Here is a 20,429-nt window from a genome sequence, read left to right as displayed (position 1 = left end):
CCCAAACAATTTCCTTGACAAGGAAGAGTTACGTATGTTTTCCACTCAAGTTAGGTTTTTTTGGTTTTCTTTCTTTCTTTCTTTTTTTTAACTACACGTTTACAGTTTTGCCAAGCCTGGAATTAATTCAGACTGTTTCCAAAAAAGAGAACCCCATAAATTCAAAGTGTTTTCTGCTGAACTGTGGTTTTGGGAAATTTTTTTTTTGTATATTTAATGTACACATGGCAAAAACATGAGAAGATTAAGGGTGCACAATTTTTTTCTCTCTCTGAAGTCACTTCAACACTTACTGTTTCATATCCTCCCAGTTTTTGAGCAGCTTGAAACATAGTCCAAAGGTTAACTGTTAGAGGGACAATAAGCATTGAGATAAGCATTGCATTAACCATCTGTCCAAGAAAGGCAAATGAAACAATCTTTCTTTGACAATGAAGCAAGAAAAACAATAATCACATCCACATGTTGAGACAAAAACAGAGAAACAGTCTGGGAAACACATTTACATAATTCAAAGTGCAAACTCTGCCCTTTGCACATATGCCATTCTTTAAAAAAAAAAAAAAAACCGCAAGGGGAACATTCTACTTAGATCCAGTTACAGGTATTAGAAAACAATTACTTCCTCCAGGATAAGAAATAATCAGTACTTGTCCCATTAAACAAAGGAAGCTTTGTTGAATGGGCTCCTAAATCGAAAGCATTGATTAAGAACAGGGCATTTCCTTAAAGTGGCCTAACTAAGCAGTAATTGTGAGCGCAAATACAAAGCCAGAGAACAGCCTTGGTCAGGATCCAGAAGCCTCTTCCACCCAGCAACCCATGTGCTCCTCCTGCCAGCACTGCACCTGGGGCAGGTAAGGGACAGATGGCCCTGGAGAGAGGCCTTCTAGGGCAGTGGTTCTCAACCTGTGGGTCGGGACCCCATTTGGGGTCGAACGACCATTTCATGGGGGTCGCCAAACAACGCAGTCCGCCATTTTTCCCCCTTTTCCTTAGCTGTGCTACTCCCTTTTATTCTATTGGCTTTTGAAAGCCAATAGAATAGACTCTCTTGAATAGAGTCTAATTCTATTGGCTTTCAAAAGCCAATAGGAATTGTCCAGGCTGTCTCTGCCCTGCTGAGCCCGCCAAAAGTCCCATTCTGCAAACGGTGCTGCACCAGTTGAGTAGTCCTCGACTTACGACCGGTTGAGTAGTCCTCGACTTACGACTGGTTGGGGGTCACGGCATTAAAAAGGTTGAGAACCACTGTCTTAGAGCAAGGGTAGGCCACCTTGGCTCTTTGATGACGCGTGGACTTCAACTCCCAGAATTCCTGAGCCAGCACGGCTCAGCTTGGAAACCTCTCCCTTTCCCCCTCAGCATGGCTGGCTCAGGAATTCTGGGAGTTGAAGTCCACACGTCATCAAAGAGCCAAGGTGGCCTACCCCTGTCTTAGAGGAACACTCGCTAAGCTTTCACAAAAGCCAGGCCTCTCTCAGGCAAAGGGACTGAGCCAGCCCATTCAATTGTGCAACCTTTCAAAAAAAGCCAAAATCATCTTGATCCCGGTTGCTTGATCCCGGTTGAATCAAGAGGAGGCTTCAACACAGCCAACTCCAAAAGGCCAAGTGGAATTTGTGTGTGTGTTTGTGGGGGGGGGGCAGTTGGAACAATAGTTGACTGCACTTGCTTCAAATTTGGTGTTTTCCTTCACATTTGGAATAGTTCTTGAGAAAAACGAACCCTTGTCAGTGTCCACCTTTTTGATATTGAAGCCATGGAAGTAAAAGCTGAAGGAATCCGTGTGGAAGACCTGGAAACGGCAGAAGTTCTATAAAAAGAACTCCTAGCCAAGGTGACAAGGATGGATCTCACAGCTATCTTAGTGTCCCTCCAAGGACACCAGAAAGGGCATCCTTGTATTTCCACCATGGATGCTTTTCTCTCTTTTCTTTTCTCCTCCCTTCAGCTGAACAGGGCTGGGCACCAACTGGTTCCTACTGCAGGTACTAAATTAAAGGTATCTATCTGAGCATCATTAGACAGCGTGAGTCTGGGGTTACACTGAATAGGTGCCCTTCAGCATCTAAATGCCAATGGTTATTATTGTTTTAGAATTCACCACGATCTACCATTTGGGCCATTGTGGCAATGCCAAAACTAATCATCTCTTAAATGTCTAAGAAAACATGCAAATTCACTCTTTCTGAATTTTTTTTCTATTAATCTAATTAATCAGTGGAACGCGTTGCTTCCAGAAGTTCTGGGAACTCCAACACTGGAGATTTTAAAGAACAGATTGGATGTCTGAAATAGTAGGTTGGACTACAAGACACCAAGGTCGCTTTCAACTTTGTTATTCTGTTCTTCTGTTCTCTAGATTCATTTGCAAGTAATCAGAGATCTGAATCAGAGGCAGAAAGAAGGATCCTTTGATGCGATGACTGTATATTTGTATATGACTGTATATTTCCCAGTAGGCCCTATTTTTAATATACATGTTTAATATACTTTTGTTGAAGTGACAAATATTTAAAAAAAAGGTTCTTGTTTTGCAAAAACCTCTGGTCACGTGTGCTTTAAACAATGGGATAAACATAGGTTGCCTGTCTCTGTTTGTCAAGTGAATTATATACTATTCCCTGAAAGAGCTTTTTTTCCGGGCTGCAAACAAATATTAGCTAAAAAAATGGCTTTCCCTGGTCAGCAGAACACGTTGCTGAGGCTGGTAGCATATAACGCTCGAGTTATTTACCAGCAAAGTAGTTTCACTGTCTAAACACTCAGCAGGTGATTTTTCACATGTCCAGATTGGAAAATGGCAGTCAACCACCGTCCTAGTCATCAGAAGATAATTTGACACCCCCCCCTTCAGTGGTTTCTTCCTTCTTTGGAACCCTCCCTGTAACGCCCCTGGCCAGTCTCCTGGACTACACTTCCCATCAGATTCAGCCAGAAGAGGGATGCCATTTTGTGGAACTGAAGAGGCCGCTATCTGCTGGTTGAGGACTTGAAAAGCTGGCTTCGGTTTTATTGAAAGAGAAGACGCTGCATGTCCAGGGTGATTGTGCCCCAGTGCTGGGCAACTGAGCACTACCAATAGTCCGTTTCTAAGAAAACCAGAGTTTTCTAAGCTGCATTCCTGTTTCCTAAAATTTATTAAGGATATATCTGATATGATAGCAGTGTTCCAATATCTCAGAGGCTGCCCCAAAGAAGAGGGGGTCAAGCTATTCTCCAAAGCACCAGAAAGCAAGACAAGAAGCAACAGATGGAAACTAATCAAGGAGAGAAGCAACCTGAAACTAAGGAGAAACTTCCTGACAGTGAGGACAATTAATCAGTGGAATGGCTTGCCTTCAGAAGTGGAGGCTTTTAAGAAGAGATTGGACAGCCATTTATCCAGACTTGTGCAGGGAGTTACGCAGGGGGTTGGACTAGAAGACCTCCAAGGTCCCTTCCAATTCTATTATTCTGTTATATCTGGGGAGAAAGCATTGCAATTTTCTTGGGGAGAAAGCATTGCAATTTTCTCCTCTCTCTCTCTCTCTCTCTCTCTCTCTCTCTCTCTCTCACACACACACACACACACACACACACACAAACACACAGACAAATCAAAACATTCTGAATCAAAAGCATGGCTAAATCTTGCATTTTTTCCTCAGCTATCAGAAGCTTTGCTCAGGCCTTAATTTAATAGGAATCCAATGGTAATGCAACAAAGCTGTTCATAGTACATTAATTCTGCTTCTATTTCGTGCAGCTAGTTTTTCAAGCAAACACTGAAATCATTTTGGAGTTATGTAAGCTTTTAATGGCTGCTGGAGGCCTGTTGCAATTAGTGTCAGTTGCTATTAGGTATGTAAATTGTTATGTAAAGCCTACCAGTCTGACATTCTGCATCAACATAAGGGGGGGGGAAGTTCAGATAGCAATAGTAATGGCAATAGCACTTAGAGTTATATACCACTTCACAGTGCTTTACAGACCTCTCTAAGCGGTTTACAGAGTCAGTCTGTTGCCCCCCAACAATCTGGGTCCTCATTTGACCCACCTCGGAAGGATGGAAGGCTGAGTTAACCTTGAGCTGGTCAGGACTGAACTCCTGGCAGTGGGCAGAATTAGCCTGCAATACTGCATTCTAACCACTGTGCATCATGGATGGATGGATGGGCAATAGCAATAGCACTTATATACCACTTAACAGTGCTTTACAGCCCTCTCTAAGCGGTTTACAGAGTCAGTCTGTTGCCCCCCAACAATAAAGGATCCTCATTTGACCCATGGAAGGATGGAAGGCTGAGTCAAGCTTAAGCTAGTTGAAAACTGAACCGCAGACAGCTGGCAATCAGCAGAAGTAGCCTGCAGTACTGTGGTCTAACCCAGGGCTTTTCAACCAGTGGTACGGGTACCACCTGTGGTACATTGGCACCTAGCAGGTGGTACGCGACCATCCCAGAAAAGTGATAGCGGGGGAGGGGAATGAGCTAAACCAGTGGCAGCACCGCACAAGCCTTAGCGAGAGATGGCTGGAGCTGCAGGGCTGTCAGGGCTCAGCGGAAGCGCCAGGATCAGTGCCAGGCTCCAGCTGGAACTCAGCACTGATCCTGGCACTTCTGCTGAGCCCAGAAGAAGCGCTGATCAACTGGAATGTTGCAGCATCTCCAGGGTCTTGTGATTTACATTCAGATGCTTGGCAACTGATTCATATTTATGATGGTCACAGTGTCCCAGGATCATGTGAAGTGACCAAAACCTGCTGCAACCACCCAGCAGACGGGGGGAATAAAAACCAAACACCCCCCACTCCATGCCCGCTGCCAATCCTCAACAGAAATGCTCACAACAATGAAAACCTCGGACAGGAGGAAGAGCGTGGCTGGGTGGGCAGGAAGGTGTCTTGCTTGGCTGTGGCTTGGGGGGCACTTTTTTCAGTGCCATTGTAACTTCGAACAGTCACTAAGTGAACTGTTGTAAGTCGAGGACTACCTGTACTTTATCACTTTTTTCCTTTTTTTTTTTGGTCATCAAGTTTTTGACACCTTACTAGGTGCGGATGTTGCTATATCCTAAAAGTGGTACAATGGGTGAAAAGGTTGAAAAGTCCTGTTCTAACCATTGTGCCACCACCCTAGTATTTCCAAATAAGGCTCTCTTCCTTTAAAATGATTTGTAAAACATGGATGACTCAGAACACATCCTTTATGACATCATCCCATCCATTGTAGGGGATACTTGCACAGAATTTAATGATTGTTTTTAAATAGTGGTTAAGTCCCCCATTAAAACAGTTCTTTGCGTGGGGTTCTGTTAGACTCAGTTAGATTAAATGTGATTTTCATGTCTGAAATTTACTTTACAGCAAGCGGTCTTGCTGAAATGTTCCTCAGACTTGTACATCCTTCCCCTCCCCCCAATTGTAAAAACTGGGTAGGATGCAAGTAAATGTGATTTTTAACTCAAGCAACTATTATAGGTACCAACTGATTTAAAGTATTTTTTTTTCTCCTACACTGTTTTTTTTTTTTTTAGAGGAAAATAACAGAAGCATTTTACAGTTATTTCTGGTTTGGCTACGCATTTCAAAATCAGAATGATGCAGTCTCGTTAAGCTAATATGCAGAGTAAAAAGCAACTTCTTCCCAAGAGAGTGGAACAGGATTGCAGACTAAATTTCTAGGAGCAGTTGATCTGGAGGACCTTATGGAATAGGGCAGGGATCTTCAAACTTGGCCCTTTTATGACTTGTGGACTTCAACTCCCAGAATTCCTCAGCCAGCATGCCTGGCTGAGGAATTCTGGGAGTTGAAGTCCACAAGTCATAAAAGGGACAAGTTTGAAGACCCCTGGAATAGGGAATGAAAAGGGAATCAATCTAGGAAACAACCCAAGGCCAGGATTCCCACTTAATGTAACCTAGAACCCCCCAAGGTACACAGATTGCCTGCAGAAGGACAAGGATTTAGTATTAGCAGGGCATTCCCCAAATGTGGAGAGCTTGCTCAAAGTTGTTAGGAAAAATCAAAAACCCTGCAGACATTTGGTATGCCTAAATACCTCTCGGGAGGTCAACCTGACTTGGATAATAACAATAGAATGCAAAATTAAAATTAGGGTCCCACCACCTTTAATGTTGTCCCTTCTTGCCAAGTCAATCACATTCAAAGCCTAAATTCTTTTAAACGGCACACACACACAAAAAAATATGCAATGAAAATTCTACTTACTCTGCTTAAAACCGAGGTAGGGTATTCGTTCAATGGGCGTTTTTCTTTCTTTCATGTATTTATAAAGTGCCACGAGGAAGGCCTGTTCATCTGCTCTGCATTCCTCACGAACCGAAATCTTGGATTTATTCTCATTGGAGCCCTTTTTACAGTTGCTGTTATTATTTTTGGTTTTGGACAAAGGTAATCTAGCCTCGCATTTTACCTGGAAGAAAAGAGGAGATGGCAGACTTAAGTCTTCAAAACTGGCTTGGTTCACTTTCGTTCCCCCCTGACCCCGTCACAGCTCCTCTTTCTCAAGAAGGCTGAATCATTGCATTGTTGTGTCTTCACGCTGGAACTTTTCTTGGCGCTCAAGTTGCTCTCTGCTTCCTTCCACCTGGTCCCATCTGCAAAGCATGCAAAGTGTGATGGGCAAAGGCAGGCCACGTTAAGTCTGCTTGGTGGCCTTGAAGCTCTGCTGGGGGGGGGAGGCAAACTCTTTTACCTCATTTGAATATATGGCCAAGACACAGATTTCTGGGTGAGTGTTTGTGCTTAGGCGCTGCCTTCGTTTGGGGGGGTTTATTTATTTATTTCCGAGACTTATATACCGCTTTAAGTGCAAGCACTCTCTAAGCGGTGTACACCAGTAAGCAATGTATATATATATATTTACATTGCCCCCAACAATCTGGGTCCTCATTTTACCTACCCCGGAAGAATGGAAGGCTGAGTCAACCTTGAGCCGGTGAGATTTGAACCGCTGACCTGCTGAACGCAGTCAGCTAAAGTGGCCTGCAGTAGTGCACTCTAACTGCTGCGCCACCTCGGCTCTGTTGATCTCTTCCCAGCAATGCACACATTGCTTGCCTCTCACAGTTCTTTGTCCTCCATGTTCCTTTCAGCTGAGGGAGCCATCCCCAATTCCATCCTTTGGGCAGGCAGAAAGGAAGCTCTTCACCCAGTGAAGAATTTCAGTGAGAAAGAGAAGGTAGGACACCTAGAGAAAAGATTCTGCAGGAGATACTTTGTTAGTCCTGGCCTTCTGAGACCTTTAGCACTTACCAGGCGGAAAATGTCCTGGACCTGCCCAGCCAGAAGTGGCTACAGGGAACGCACAGGCACTGTTGCTTCTATGAAGTGCCCTGGTCCCCTGGTGCTGTCTCTACTCAAGTTTGAGGCCTTTGATCTTAAGACCACCTGGTAGGACCTTTTCTGTTGTGTTGCCTGTCCTCTGGAACATGAGGCACTCTCCTGCTTTAAAGGGACCACCATGACCTGCCCCCAAAGCTAGAGTAGAAGAATATGCCTCTGTCGGAGTTTTTTATTAACGGCTCAGCGTAGGAGTCTCTGGCAGAAACTCTATGGCAGGGGTAGGCAACCTTGGCTCTTTGATGACTCGTGGACTTCAACTCCCAGAATTCCTAAGCCAGCATGGCTCAGCTTGGAAATCTCTCCCTTTCCCCTCAGCATAGCTGGCTCAGGAATTCTGGGAGTTGAAGTCCACGAGTCACAAAAGAGCCAAGGTTGCCTACCCCTGCTCTATGGGGGACACACAAAGGTACCACAAAGCAGTCTGAGGTCTGTGAATGGGCAGTCCTGAGGCCATCACTCTCCTTTTGGACATTACTTTGAATGGTGGTATTAGAGAGCAACAAGCCTTGAAAGAATGGACATCAAGAAAGACCACTCAAGATTCCTGGAGCATAAAAATTAAGGTGGTGTTGGCAATAAGCCCATCAGCCTTGAGAAACAAAAAAATCAGGGGGATGGTCAAGAATGACATCTTCCCCTGCATCCTGAGGATATGGGATCTAACAGGTAGCCTCTCCTGTGCAATACTAATAAATGAGGGCATTTGGTATTGGACCAGATCCTTCATGACAATGGTGACCAAGTTGAGAACAGGCCTACCACATGGATCTCAATGGATCAGACAGCCATTACCAGCCTTGCGGGTCTCCTCCACTTTCTAAGCTGGAAAGTAAGAATTTTTTTCCCTGTGTGACTGAAGTACAAGAGCCCTGAGTTTATTTATACTTGCAAAGTATTTATGGCAATATGAGAATTTAAAAAAAAACTAGTTTGGTGTCAGACATGCTTCTCGGCTATAGAACATCCCAGGAATATTTGCAAGACTATGTCTTGTCCAGTGATAAGCATATCAATTGATTTGGGTGCTCAAAAAATAAAATGGAGAAAGAAAGAAAAAAAGAAAGAAAGAAAGAAAGAAAGAAAGAAAGAAGGAAGGAAGGAAGGAAGGAAGGAAGGAAGGAAGGAAGGAAGGAAGGAAGGAAGGAAGGAAGGAAGGAAAGAAAGAATAAATGGCAGGATACCATGAATTCTTTCATACGAGAAATTTCCATTAAATCAAACTAGTGCACATTAAGCCTTTATTATGTAGCACAATCTTAAATAAACGACTATTTTAGGTCCTTATTGGTATTAAAAAAATCTTGTCAGAGAGGAGCGGGAAGAGGCACACAATATGGATTCAGTATAAGAAAAAGCACACACACTCCTATACAAAAGAGGAGCCTTTGAAGGCTGCATAACTTAGCAGGAACATTTTCTTCATACGTTCATGACCAGTGTAGTGTTTCCATAAATAAAATATTTGGTATAAAAGTCTTGTGGTGAGGCATGAATTAGTTCTGTTAAAATCTGGTGAGAGACCATCTTATTTTATTGTGGGCTCAAAGTATAGTTTAAATTAGCTGCCATTGGGAAATGGATTTGCTTGTGGGCCTTTTAAGAGGAAATTTCCAGCATTTGTGCTGAAGGGAAAAACTGAATGTGCCCATACAGCAGAAGCTCTTTAAAACTTGGGGAGTCTCTTGGGTCTTAGATTACTCCAAGGGAAACTTGGGTTCCCAATTTCGCTCAGTGTCAAACTATCTGTGGCCAGCAACTGCATCCCTTGAATGGAAAGTCACGTCGTCTCGTGCTGAGAGAGAAAATCAGAGCCAAAATGAATTGACCGTTCCTATTAATCAAACAATCCATGGGAGTGGTCTATTTTGGATTTAGCAAGGCATTGGGGGGGGGGAGCTCTCCATGCATAGGGAGGGGGGCACTGGGAAGGGCAAACTGCTATCCATCTTTTCAGCATTAGACGGTTGATATATGTGCTATTAATTAACACCCTAATTAGATTTTTTTTTTGGACAGATGAAAAAGAAGAAGCGTTTCAAAATTCCGTGATAAAATTCTGAGGAGTCGTTTTCCTCGTGAAATACATTCAGCCATTCATCCTTTCCTCTTTTAAGAAACTCCAGTCACATTACTGTCGTCCTACGGCTTGCGTGTTTTGTACTGTAGCCCCGACTGCAGCTGAGAATGGGTCTCAGACGCCCAGAGTTTGTTGGTTTGGTTTTGTGAGCAAAACAAATTCTCAGAAGAGTGGGAGCATGTTAGCAAGAAAGGAACATACATGACATCTTCCCCTGCATCCTGAGGACATGGGATCTAACAGGTAGCCTCTCCTGTGCAATACTAATAAATGAGGGCATTTGGTATTGGGACAGATCCTTCATGACAATGGTGACCAAGGTCAGAACATACATCAGTTACGTTGTTTATTTGTTGGACTTACATGCTGTTTTAACTGCTGCCAACCGTAAGCCGATTATGCAGTCTAGAAGTCAGATTAAACAACACAATAATAATCAACGTAACCTACGCCGACGGCAAGAGAGGGCAACCTCATCATGTGGCCACTGCTGAGGCCTGCTGAGGCAGCCATGTTTCCCTGGTTTTCCTAAACTTTAGGTTGTAGAGAACGGGGCTGCCAAGCAGCACCTGATGGTGCCTTTGCCTGAGAGAAGCAGTGTGGAGAGAGCTACTCCTTGTATCTTTACTGAACAGGCAGATATAACTGGGAACAGGTGGCCAAACAGCATTTTGAAAGCAACCACCATGAACTACATCCACAAGCCAAGCAGCCATCAACACAGCTCTCAAAGCAGAGCGATTGCATGGGGAACAGAAGTGTGTCCGTAACCATTTCAGCTATCACATTCTGGACCTCCCGTGGCTTCCACGTGGGGGCAAGGGCATGAAGAAGACATTGCAGTAGTCCAGGTGAGAGGTGACCAAGGGATGAGTGACTGTGAGTAAAATCCCCTAGTCCAGGAAGGGTCATAACTGGCACATTATATAAGGTCTTCTTAACTACATTGGGTTGAGGTTTAAGGCTGAGCATCATCACGCTACTGATGATGCCTGATCTGTGTTGATGGGTGATCTCCCCATGGCTTCATGTAGATACTAAATCAGAATGGAGGAGCATGCAGGCCTAGAACTCAATTTCCTCCCTCAATGACCAGAAGTGACCTTATAGAACAGGGGTAGTCAACCTTGGCTCTTTTATGACTCGTGGACTTCAACTTCAAGAATTCCTGAGCCAGCTGTGCTGGCTCAGGAATTCTGGGAGTTGAAGTTCACGAGTCATAAAAGAGCCAAGTTTGACTACCCCTGCTGGCTCAGGAATTCTGGAAGTTGAAGTCCACAAGTCATAAAAGAGCCAAGTTTGACTACCCCTGCTGGCTCAGGAATTCTGGGAGTTGAAGTCCACAAGTCATAAAAGAGCCAAGGTTGACTACCCCTGCTGTAGAAGAAGAACAACTGCAAAAACAGCATCTTTGGTCTCAACCCTGGGAGACGATCCAGAGGGATAGGACAGTGGGGGCTGTTCAAAGTCAGTGACACTGGGGGCTTGCCCACCCCCACCTTGGTCCCACCAAAGGCAGCCACATGTAGACTTGGTGCTGTACCTTGGACAGATAGAAAAGAATCCAGATAAGCTGTTTCCTCTAGCTGTGGACCCCCTTTATGACCAAATTACTGATCTAGAATGGGATACATATGATCCCTTCAAACAGAAATCTTCCTAAATAAGGCAGGTGAATGAATTGCCTAAATCGTTTATTCATTTTGTTTGAACTGGTCCACTACGTCATTGACCAGGTTGGGAAAAGTATATTTTCATGTTTTGCCCGAAGCCCTCCAAAATAAATCTCCGAGCAAAAGTTATTAATTGGCTTCTGAAAAAAATGTCTGAAGCCACCTGAGATGGAGCGAGAAAGCAACTCTTCATCCTGACCAGTATTTATTTCCAGTCTTGCACACAGCCTTTGCAGACAGGCTCAAAAGAGGAGAAAGGATGTGCAAAAGCAGACAAAAGACTGCATGAAACAGTTACAGTTCTCCAATTGTTTCCAATTCATCCGCTGACATGCTACTAACCTGCAAAGGGCATATAATTCTATAGCAGGGGTGTCAAACTCAATTTCATTGAGGGCCGCATCAGCATTGCGGTTGCCCTCACGGGGCCGGGTGGGTATGGCCAGAGTGGGTGTGGCCTACTGGGTGGGCATGGCCAGCTCTACATCATTCGCGTCAAGGGTGCCTGTGTGGGCCTGGGCAGGAGTGGGACAGATCTGAGAGTCTCTGGAAGAAGGGGGTGGGACCGGGGCAAGCGCCAAGGCATGGTCCATTTCTTCATTCCTCACAAAAGGAGACACCTCCCCAGTATGCACTCGGGGCGGGGCCAACATGGCAGCGGCTGGTTCCTCGTTGTTTCTTGACGGCCTTGTGGAGCTAAGACTGAATGCATTTCAGCATAGATGGCCACCACAAAATTGTACATTGGCTCCCGGCTGGCCTGGGCCAGGGCCAAGGCAGCGGGGGCCGTTCCCTCACTGTTTCCAGAATGGCTTCGTGGGTCACATGAAACCACTTCGCGGGCCACATCTGGCCCCCAGGCCTTGTGTTTGACATGTCTGTCCTATAGGGTGACTCACTGTTTACTACCAATACATGACTAGGCAGACCGCGATCTATGCAAAGTGGGCCACAAAGGAAGAGCAGCTTCTGGCCAGCTGGAGGAGGTCCCATAATTTTTGTGGAGTTCAGACCTCAACCATCACATTTTCACCAGTATCTCTGAACCATCAGGATGCCTGTCAACCTTGTTTACAAACTAACAGCCCTTGTGCACATAACAGGCCACACAACTAAACTGTGAATTCAAAATTAATAAGTCTTATGTGGTTTAACGTTAAGAGTGAAAACTATTGCTAGCATCCATGAAATAGGAAGCAGACAGACATAATAATTTAAACCACACAAAAAACGTAATACAGGTAGTCCTCTCAACGTACGACCACAACTGAACCCGAAATTTATGTTTTTAAGTGAGAAATTTGTGAAGCGAGTCTTGCCCCGTTTTGTGACTTTTCTTGCCACATTTGTTAATGCAGTTAAATTAGTACCACGGTTGTTAGGTGGATCTGGTTTTCCCGTTGATTTTGCTTGTCAGAAGATTGCACAAAGGGATTCCATGACCCTGGGACACTGCGACCGTTGTAAATGTGAGTCAGTAGTCAAGTATCTGAATGTAAATCACGTTGACCATGGGGATGCTGCAATGGTCACAAGTCTGAAAAATGGTCCTACTTTTTTCAGCGCTGTTGTAACTTCAAATGGTCACTAAATTCAACTGTTGTAAGTTGAGGACTACCTGACTTCTTGGAGCCTCGATTCAGCTAAAAAAAAAAAAAAATCAAATGGGAATTCTTCTCTCAAAAGACCTCCACCTGCAAGTACAGAGGCTTGGCTCAGAAAAGGAGGCTTTTTTGGGGGGAACTGCAAGAAGCAGTTTGACCGAGTTTCCTACTTCCTATTGCGGAGAACTCGCCATTTCCCATTTTTCAATGGCCGGGAGATGAAAAAGCGCAAAGCAGGGGTGGAAAAAGCCTCTCGTCTTTGGGAGGCCTTTGCTCTCCCCATCAGAACAATCTAATTTGTGGCGTTAAAGATTCCCGAACGATTTAAACAATCCGGCCTACTGAAAAACATGGGAAGAATCTTCAGGGGGCGCTGCCATTTCTTGAAACTTCAGCTCGGAACTTCTGAAAGTAGCCAAGGTCCAAGTGAATTAAGTTTACCTCACCGACCGAAACCTCTCGTTGCCGATGATTGGGCACAAACAGCCGTCTTCTGAGAGGGAAGGGGTCTGTCCCAGAAGCAGTTTTACATGGAAAAGACCCAAACTCGTGGGCTGAGGATGCTGCCGCCCTGCAGCGGGAACAGGGGTGACCTTCCACGGGTTTTACTGAATTAGAATGGTGCTTCTCTGGCCACAGTCTCGTTTTTAGTCTCCAGTGACTGCTCTTGCAACTAGCCCAAGGAGTGAACCAGACTCACCTTTGGTTCACCATTACTCCTCCGCCCTCCCCAATTCCAACTATCCTTCAATCCTGGGCAAGTCCACCCTTGCAATGGTGGGTAGGAGCCTGCCCATCACCTTCATCTGGTCCCTTTGTCCCCCTCCCCCTCTAACTTCCATAATGGGACCTCCTGGAATCTCGCCCCATCGACTCAGCAGTCGGACCCGCTTAGCTCTGATTTCAGATAAAGCCACTGGCTGCAACGGCTCCTCCGAAAGAAGCTGTGAAAGTTATCCAAAGGAGAAGGGACCGTTTCTGCTCCCCAGAACCTGCGTCATAGGATTGATTCTTCAGGGGTGCCCTTTGAGGGGAGCAGCCCCAGCTCCTTCCCCTGACCCCTGTCCTCCCCCCCCCTCCCGAAAGGCTGCCCTGGAAAAGAAGAGCAAAAGAAATTTGGGGAAGGCGACAAAGTTCCTTACCTTGGCCACAGTTTTGCCTTCACAATTATTCTGGGGATCTTTATTGCCGCTGAACGAATCTCTTCTCTGCGGGTGGCCGGACTTTTTCTTCCGTGGTCGTCCTTTGAGGTTGGGAGCTGAAAACAAACAGGCGACAGTTCAGCCCAATTACTGACACGAGGGCAATCCCATTAATCTCCTCCACGAGCTGCTGCGAGCAGAGCAGCGGCAGCTCTTCCCTGAAAGAACTCTCCAAAAGTTGGGCTGTTTCTAGGTCACATGTTCCTGTGGCCATTCCCCCCCCCACCCGCCCCCTCCTCCCGCCCCGCCGTGACTTGGAGTGCCTTCACAGCATCACAGCCATCAAACGAAGCCTGTCTGCATTGCTGTTATTTTGGCACAATGGGGCTTGGATGGAGTTGTTAGCGAGAAATGACCTATATTACATTTGCTCCTGGCTCATCTAGTGCTGTTTACATTTGAAAGAGCTAAAGATAACCACAAAGTGCCTTTTGCAGAGCTAGGAGGAAGCGGCAGATGCGTGGCTACTCCTTGTGGGCCTGCACTTAAGAACACAAGAGTTGGAAGGGACCTTGGAGGTCTTCTAGTCCAGCCCCCTGCACAAGAAGCAGGAGACCCATACCATTCCAGACAAGTGGCTGTCCAGTCTCTTCTTAAGAGCCTTCAGTGATGGAGCACCCCAACTTCTGAAGGCAAAAGCTGTTTCACTGGTCAATTATCCTCACTGTTAGGAAATTTCTCCTTAGTTCTAGTTTGCTTCTCTCCTTGATTGGTTTCCGTCCATTGTTTCTTGTCCTGCCCTCTGGTGCTTTGGAATATAGGCTGATCCCCTCTTTTTTTTTGTGGCAGCCCTTCAAATATTGGAACAGTGATACCATGTCACTCCTAGTCCTTTTCACTAGACTGGCCATTCGGTGGTGACCTGTAACTTTCTTTTCTGGCCATTTCCTTTGACGACAGGACACCAGAGGTGGTCAGGCCTGCTGGCAGAAAAGCAGGGAGAGGACAACAGCCATTGAAGGATTCCTGTATTCTCAACTGTTCAAATGAAACCATCCTTTTGCCAAATTGGTGTTTAATGCAGGGCTTTTATTTACCGTGCCCAGAAACTCCAGACTGACAGAAAATCAAACCATTCTGAGTCATCTTTTGAAAACTCACGTATACATATAGGTCACTCCCTTTTCTGCCAACAAGCATTTCTTGATGATGATGATGAGAAAAAAAAAAACAACGGGGAAAGGAAAGGAGTTGTTTGGTATGGAAAATGAGCTCTATAAATTCAGCCTCGAAATTTCAACAACCTTCTGCACGAGAAACCATCGTTAATGGGTGATTGACAACTCGAGTCTGTGAGAGTAACCCTTGTTTTCATTACTTCTAGGGATGACTGTAACGATGTCAGGAATCTAAACACCACAAGCCTCCTGAGTGCCTTTTAATTGTTTCTAATCTCACATTTGTCACACAAGAGGTTTTAGGACGTTCTACATTTTAATTAGCTCTCTGAAGCAAGGCGGTGCTAATTTGATCCCGATGTTTCCTGGGAGTGTGGAAAGACAGCCATTGCCAGCTTTTTCCCCACCTGTTTCCTCCAGACCAGTGGTTCTCAACCTGTGGGTCGGGACCCCATTTGGGGTCGAACGACCATTTCACGGGGGTCGCCAAACAACGCAGTCCTCCATTTTCCCCCCCCTTTTCCTTAGCTGTGCTACTCCCTTTTATTCTATTGGCTTTCGAAAGCCAATAGAATAGACTCTCTTGAATAGAGTCTAATTCTATTGGCTTTCAAAAGCCAATAGGAATTGTTCAGGCTGTCTCTGCCCTGCTGAGCCCGCCAAAAGTCCCATTCTGCAAACAGTGCTGCACCAGTTGAGTAGTCCTCGACTTACGTCCGGTTGAGTAGTCCTCGACTTACGACCAGTTGGCGGTCACGGCATTAAAAAGGTTGAGAACCACTGCTCCAGACATACCCACAGCCTCTACTTCAGGAACTGTCATCAGCCAGAAATCTGAGGTGGTCGTCTGAGCGGACGGGTCCAGCACGCAAGAGAGGCAGAGCAGGAGCGAGCGAGCAAGGAAGGCAGGAGAAGGAACAGTTACCATCCCAGATGGCAAACATCTGCCTGATTTATTTTTGACTGCTGGACCCTGCAGCTGAGCACCGGACAACCAGTGGTGGGATTCAGCCGGTTCGCATCACTTCGGCAGAACCGGTAGCTAATTTTTTGTTGTTGCCCGGGCCCAGAATGGACTTCCGGAAGCGGCATCCACGCAGAGAACCAGTTGTTCGCCTATTTGAATCCCACCACTGCGTACAATCCTCTCAGGAAGTCTCCTCTGTTGCTTGTCTGTTTTCTCCCCTCAAGAGCTGTGCTTGGCACTCCCCACTGCCCTGCTGGCTGCTCCCTTGCTCACAGAAAGTCCAATGAAGGCAGCCGAAGGAGGGATGAGTGGCCAGGCTGTGGCCAAAATTGTGGAAACCTTTTGGGAAAAGTGTACAGTAGAAACACCACCTTTGGTTAAGTTTCCACCCGTTTTTCTTCCCATTTCTTTATAACTGTAGCCTTGTTCACTTCATAACATTATTTTACATCACTTTCTGGGCGACCAGTCAACTCTTTGCACCATGACTTCAATTTTATTACGTTTACAGCTCGCTCAATGAAAGAAGACAACCCCCCCCCAACCAACTAGATAGCGATCACATAACACACTGACCAATGTCTTCCTCTCAGCTTCAATACAGGACATCAATCACTGAATCCTACTGTGATCCGATTGGCTCATGGCCAAAACAAGATGATACCCGATTGGCTCTCTAAACACTCGTGCTCATTGGCTACCATCAGATGAAGGAAAGCTCCCTGAGATCAACCTGAGCAAGTTGTGCTTCCTTTTTCTGGTTATTTGGCTATAACTTTTCATAGAATACAGTACAGATAATTGAACAAACTATCTTGCATTACATTCTTGATTAAATTATCTTTCCACTGATATACAGTATATAATTTTATGGTATTACTCCCCCCAAAAGTGGTATTATTAGCCATCAAACCTCAAAAATACACTTTTCCCAAAAGGTTTCCACAATTTTGGCCACTACTGTAGCTCATGATTGCATTGTGATGGGCCCGCTGCACTGACCTCATGGGGTCAGTGGGGCCCGGCGGGTGCCTTACCTCCCTTGGGCTGGGCCAGCTGGTGGCCCAGCCGGTGGTCACCCTGCGCCGTCTCTGCTGCTTGCCAGCTACGCCTCGGCCAGTGCAGGGGGCGGCACCACGCATGCACGGCGCTCCCGGGCAGGGAAAGTCCTCAACTTACGACCGGTTGGGTAGTCCTTGACTTACGACCGGTTGGGTAGTTCTCGAATTATGACCGGTTGGGGTCGCGGCATTAAAAAGGTTGAGAACCACTACCGTGGAGCAAAACCCCTGGAAGATGCTGAGATGGCAGGTCTAGATTCCCTTCTGGCCCAGAAGCAGAACGACATTTCTTTTGAGGGGGCTGTAATGAAGTAGGGCTGGTTCCCAGCAAGGAATTTTATGGAAAGACTTAAAAACTTAAATGGAGCAACGGAGCCTGTGTGGCCTGGAGGGAAAACACACACCAGCCTCGCCCCTCTTACTTTTCATCCCTTCAGTAACTTGCTTTGCTTTCTTTTTCTTAATCACATAATTTGACTAAGATTTTAATTAGAACAGTAAGAACGAATAACAAACTAAACTTAGAGAAAAAGAAGAGAATGGAAAGAAAGAAGAAAAAGAAATGAGAATAAAGAATTGATTTCCAACCTTCCCAACAATTATAAACCAAGTTAATAATTCTTTACCCTCTGTGAGGTTAAATATCTCTTCATCTCATATCCCAGTTGACGGCGAACCTTTTAGAGACTGAGTGCCCAAAATGCAACCCAAAACCCACTTATGCATCGTTGAGTGCCGGGCGGGTGTGGCCCATTGGGTGGGTATGGCCCATTGGGTGGGCATGGTTGCGGTAGTAACGCCAGACTGGGTGGGACGAAAAAGTTCAATCAATCAATTCCAACTTTGCAAGATCTTTTTTTTTTTCCGGGAGAAGTTGAAATTGACTGATTGATTGAACTTTTTTTTTTTTTTTTTGCACATAGCAGCGGACGCCTTAAGCGAAAAGGTTTTATAAAACCCAGCTGAAGGCTTAGGATTGGGGAGACGGTGCACGTGCCCACAGAGAGGGCTCTGCGTGCCGCCTCTGGCACCTGTGCCATAGGTTCGCAACCACTGTCATATCCCATTCCTTATCTATAAGCAAATCTCTAAAATATCAATCCTGGTGTGAGCAAAAGTCCAGAAAGAATGGTTAGAACATTGAAAAAAAGGTCTTATTTTAACCTTGATCACATAAACCAACTTTGTGTTTCTTCGTTTACGTCCGTCTTAAGTTTTCATTCAGTCAAATGTTGTTGTAGGATTTGATTTCTCTGCAATTCTTTATCCCATTGCACAGATTTCTTTAAGCATTTGACTTTCGTAGATCTGATAAGAAAACATTTTCCAGATCCTTCCCTTGGTTCATTGTTTGTATTTCAGCAAACAACCCCCCCCCCAAATTAAGCAGCAAGAAAATGTCGCTTCCCTAAAAAGCAGAAAAGTATTGTGTACCAACGGCAGTAACGCACAATGTCTTTTCGAGGAATTTGGAGAGAAATGATTTTTCTAGAAATTTCATACTCCGGGTATGACATAATGCCATTTTTAAATTGCACCATATCTGATGTATAATTAAAAAATGAATCATCAAGGACTGCGGAGTTTCACTGGCTAGCAAAAGGGAGGCTGACATTAAAGCAGCATTTCCATTCCCTAAGCCGCTGCGCATGTTCACTTATTGCCTCTAAGTGACTAACACTTCCCTCGGCTAGAAAAATAAATCATTGATAAGAAAACATTTATAGTTTCATCTATTTATAGCATTCATAGTGAAACTCTTTCACAAAAATATTTGACAGTGGCCCACGTCTTGCCAAAGATATTTGCAGTGGGAGCATTCAGGATGAAGAATATTTTGTGTTTTCTTAAACTCTTTTTCTAAGAATAATAATAAAATAAAATAGATAAAATAAAACATAAAAATGTCAGGTGAATATTGTGCTAACATACGCCAATGTTATTTCGTTTTTTTTTAATCGCTTATATCAGGTCAGCCAGATTATTCCCCCCCCCCAAAAAAAAGCAAACTGGAAAAAGCTTTTAAGAAATAATAGCATCTGATCAGAGAAAGAAAAGACTTGCCAGATATATAAGGAATGGTTGCTGGAACTGGGTATGTCTAGTTTAATGAAGAGAAGGATGAGGGGGGGCATGATAGCAGTCTTCCAATATCTCAGGGGCTGCCACTAAGAAGAGGGAGTCAAGCTATTCTCCAAAGTGCCTGAAGGCAGGACAAGAAGCAATGGATGGAAACTCATCAAGGAGAGAAGTAACCTAGAACTAAGGAGAAACTTCCTGATAGTGAGAACAATTAACCAGTGGAACAACCTGCCTCCAGAAGCGGTGAATGCTCCAACACTGGAAGTCTTTAAGAGGAGGCTGGACAGCCATTTGTCCGAAATGGTATAGGGTTGGACTAAATGACCTCCAAGGTCCCTTCCAACATTATCATCATCATTATCATCATCATCACCATCACCATCATCTGTGGGGACCTCTGAAGGATCCCACTTAACTTTGGGTTAAGGAGAGTGAATGCCCTGGGACAGGAGCTGGATCACAAGGGATCCCAAAACCTGAAAGTCGGTGATTCTTTGTTTCACTGCCCTGCAAAGCTTTCTGTTTTTTATTTTGCAGTCACCACTACCACCACCATCATCATGCCAGATCAATCCACTGCAGAAAGAGAGACTCTTCCCTGAAGGGGATGGATCAGAATCTATCATAGTGATCCAATATGGGTCATTACTATTATTAGATTTTTTTTTTTGTAGGGTGAGCAGGGAGGAACTACTAAAAGTCACCCAGCTGGCTTCTTTCCTAAGAGAGGATTGCAACCTGCTTCTCCCACTGCCAGTCCAAAACTTTTCCCTTCATTACCCGAGCTCTCATATATGTCAACATAGTAAATAATTTTACTATTCTTCAACTTCTTTGGGATCAATGAAGATAGGTATCCCTTCCCCTCTCTTCATCTTGTAAAGACTGTAACCTACAGTATGTTCTGTTCTCTCTACTTTTTCTCTTCTTTTACCAGTCAAACTGGAGCAACTATATAGCAAGGAGAGAAAGCATCTGTCTTTGCTGAGGTCACACCATTTCCAACACAGCCCTTAATGCTGCACATAATTGCACACAAATGAACCAAAGTGTTCCTAGGTAGATGTGTCCTGAGGGTGCCATACAAGCCCCCTCATTTCAGAGCCTGTCTTTACTAATAACAAGCACACTCACTCAATTCTAGTAGGCCACCTTGGCTCTTTTATGACTTGTGGACTTCAACTCCCAGAATTCCTAAGCCAGCCACACTGAGGGGAAAGGGAGAGGTTTCCATGCTGAGCCATGCTGGCTCAGGAATTCTGGGAGTTGAAGTCCATGAGTCATAAAGCGGCC

The 20,429-nt window shown here is 45.0% G+C and overlaps 1 protein-coding gene across 1 annotated transcript in view; it reads right to left on the bottom strand.

Annotated features, from left to right (window-relative positions):
* ARID5B (AT-rich interaction domain 5B) overlaps positions 1-20,429 on the bottom strand; it is a 165,511-nt gene that overhangs the window by 28,690 nt on the left and 116,392 nt on the right. Inside the window, exons 5-7 of the mRNA XM_039360041.1 lie at positions 13,849-13,964; positions 6,216-6,420; positions 294-346 (exon numbers count right to left, since the gene is read on the bottom strand). Coding sequence (XP_039215975.1) covers positions 294-346; positions 6,216-6,420; positions 13,849-13,964 — 374 coding nt within the window. The remainder of the gene's footprint in view (positions 1-293; positions 347-6,215; positions 6,421-13,848; positions 13,965-20,429) is intronic.

This window comes from Crotalus tigris, unplaced genomic scaffold (assembly GCF_016545835.1).
Source record: "Crotalus tigris isolate CLP2741 ecotype Arizona unplaced genomic scaffold, ASM1654583v1 scf7180000019147.1630427, whole genome shotgun sequence".
Lineage (NCBI taxonomy): Eukaryota > Metazoa > Chordata > Lepidosauria > Squamata > Viperidae > Crotalus > Crotalus tigris.
The sequence above is the reverse complement of the archived record's forward strand: the minus strand, read 5'-3'. Positions and strand labels throughout refer to the sequence as shown.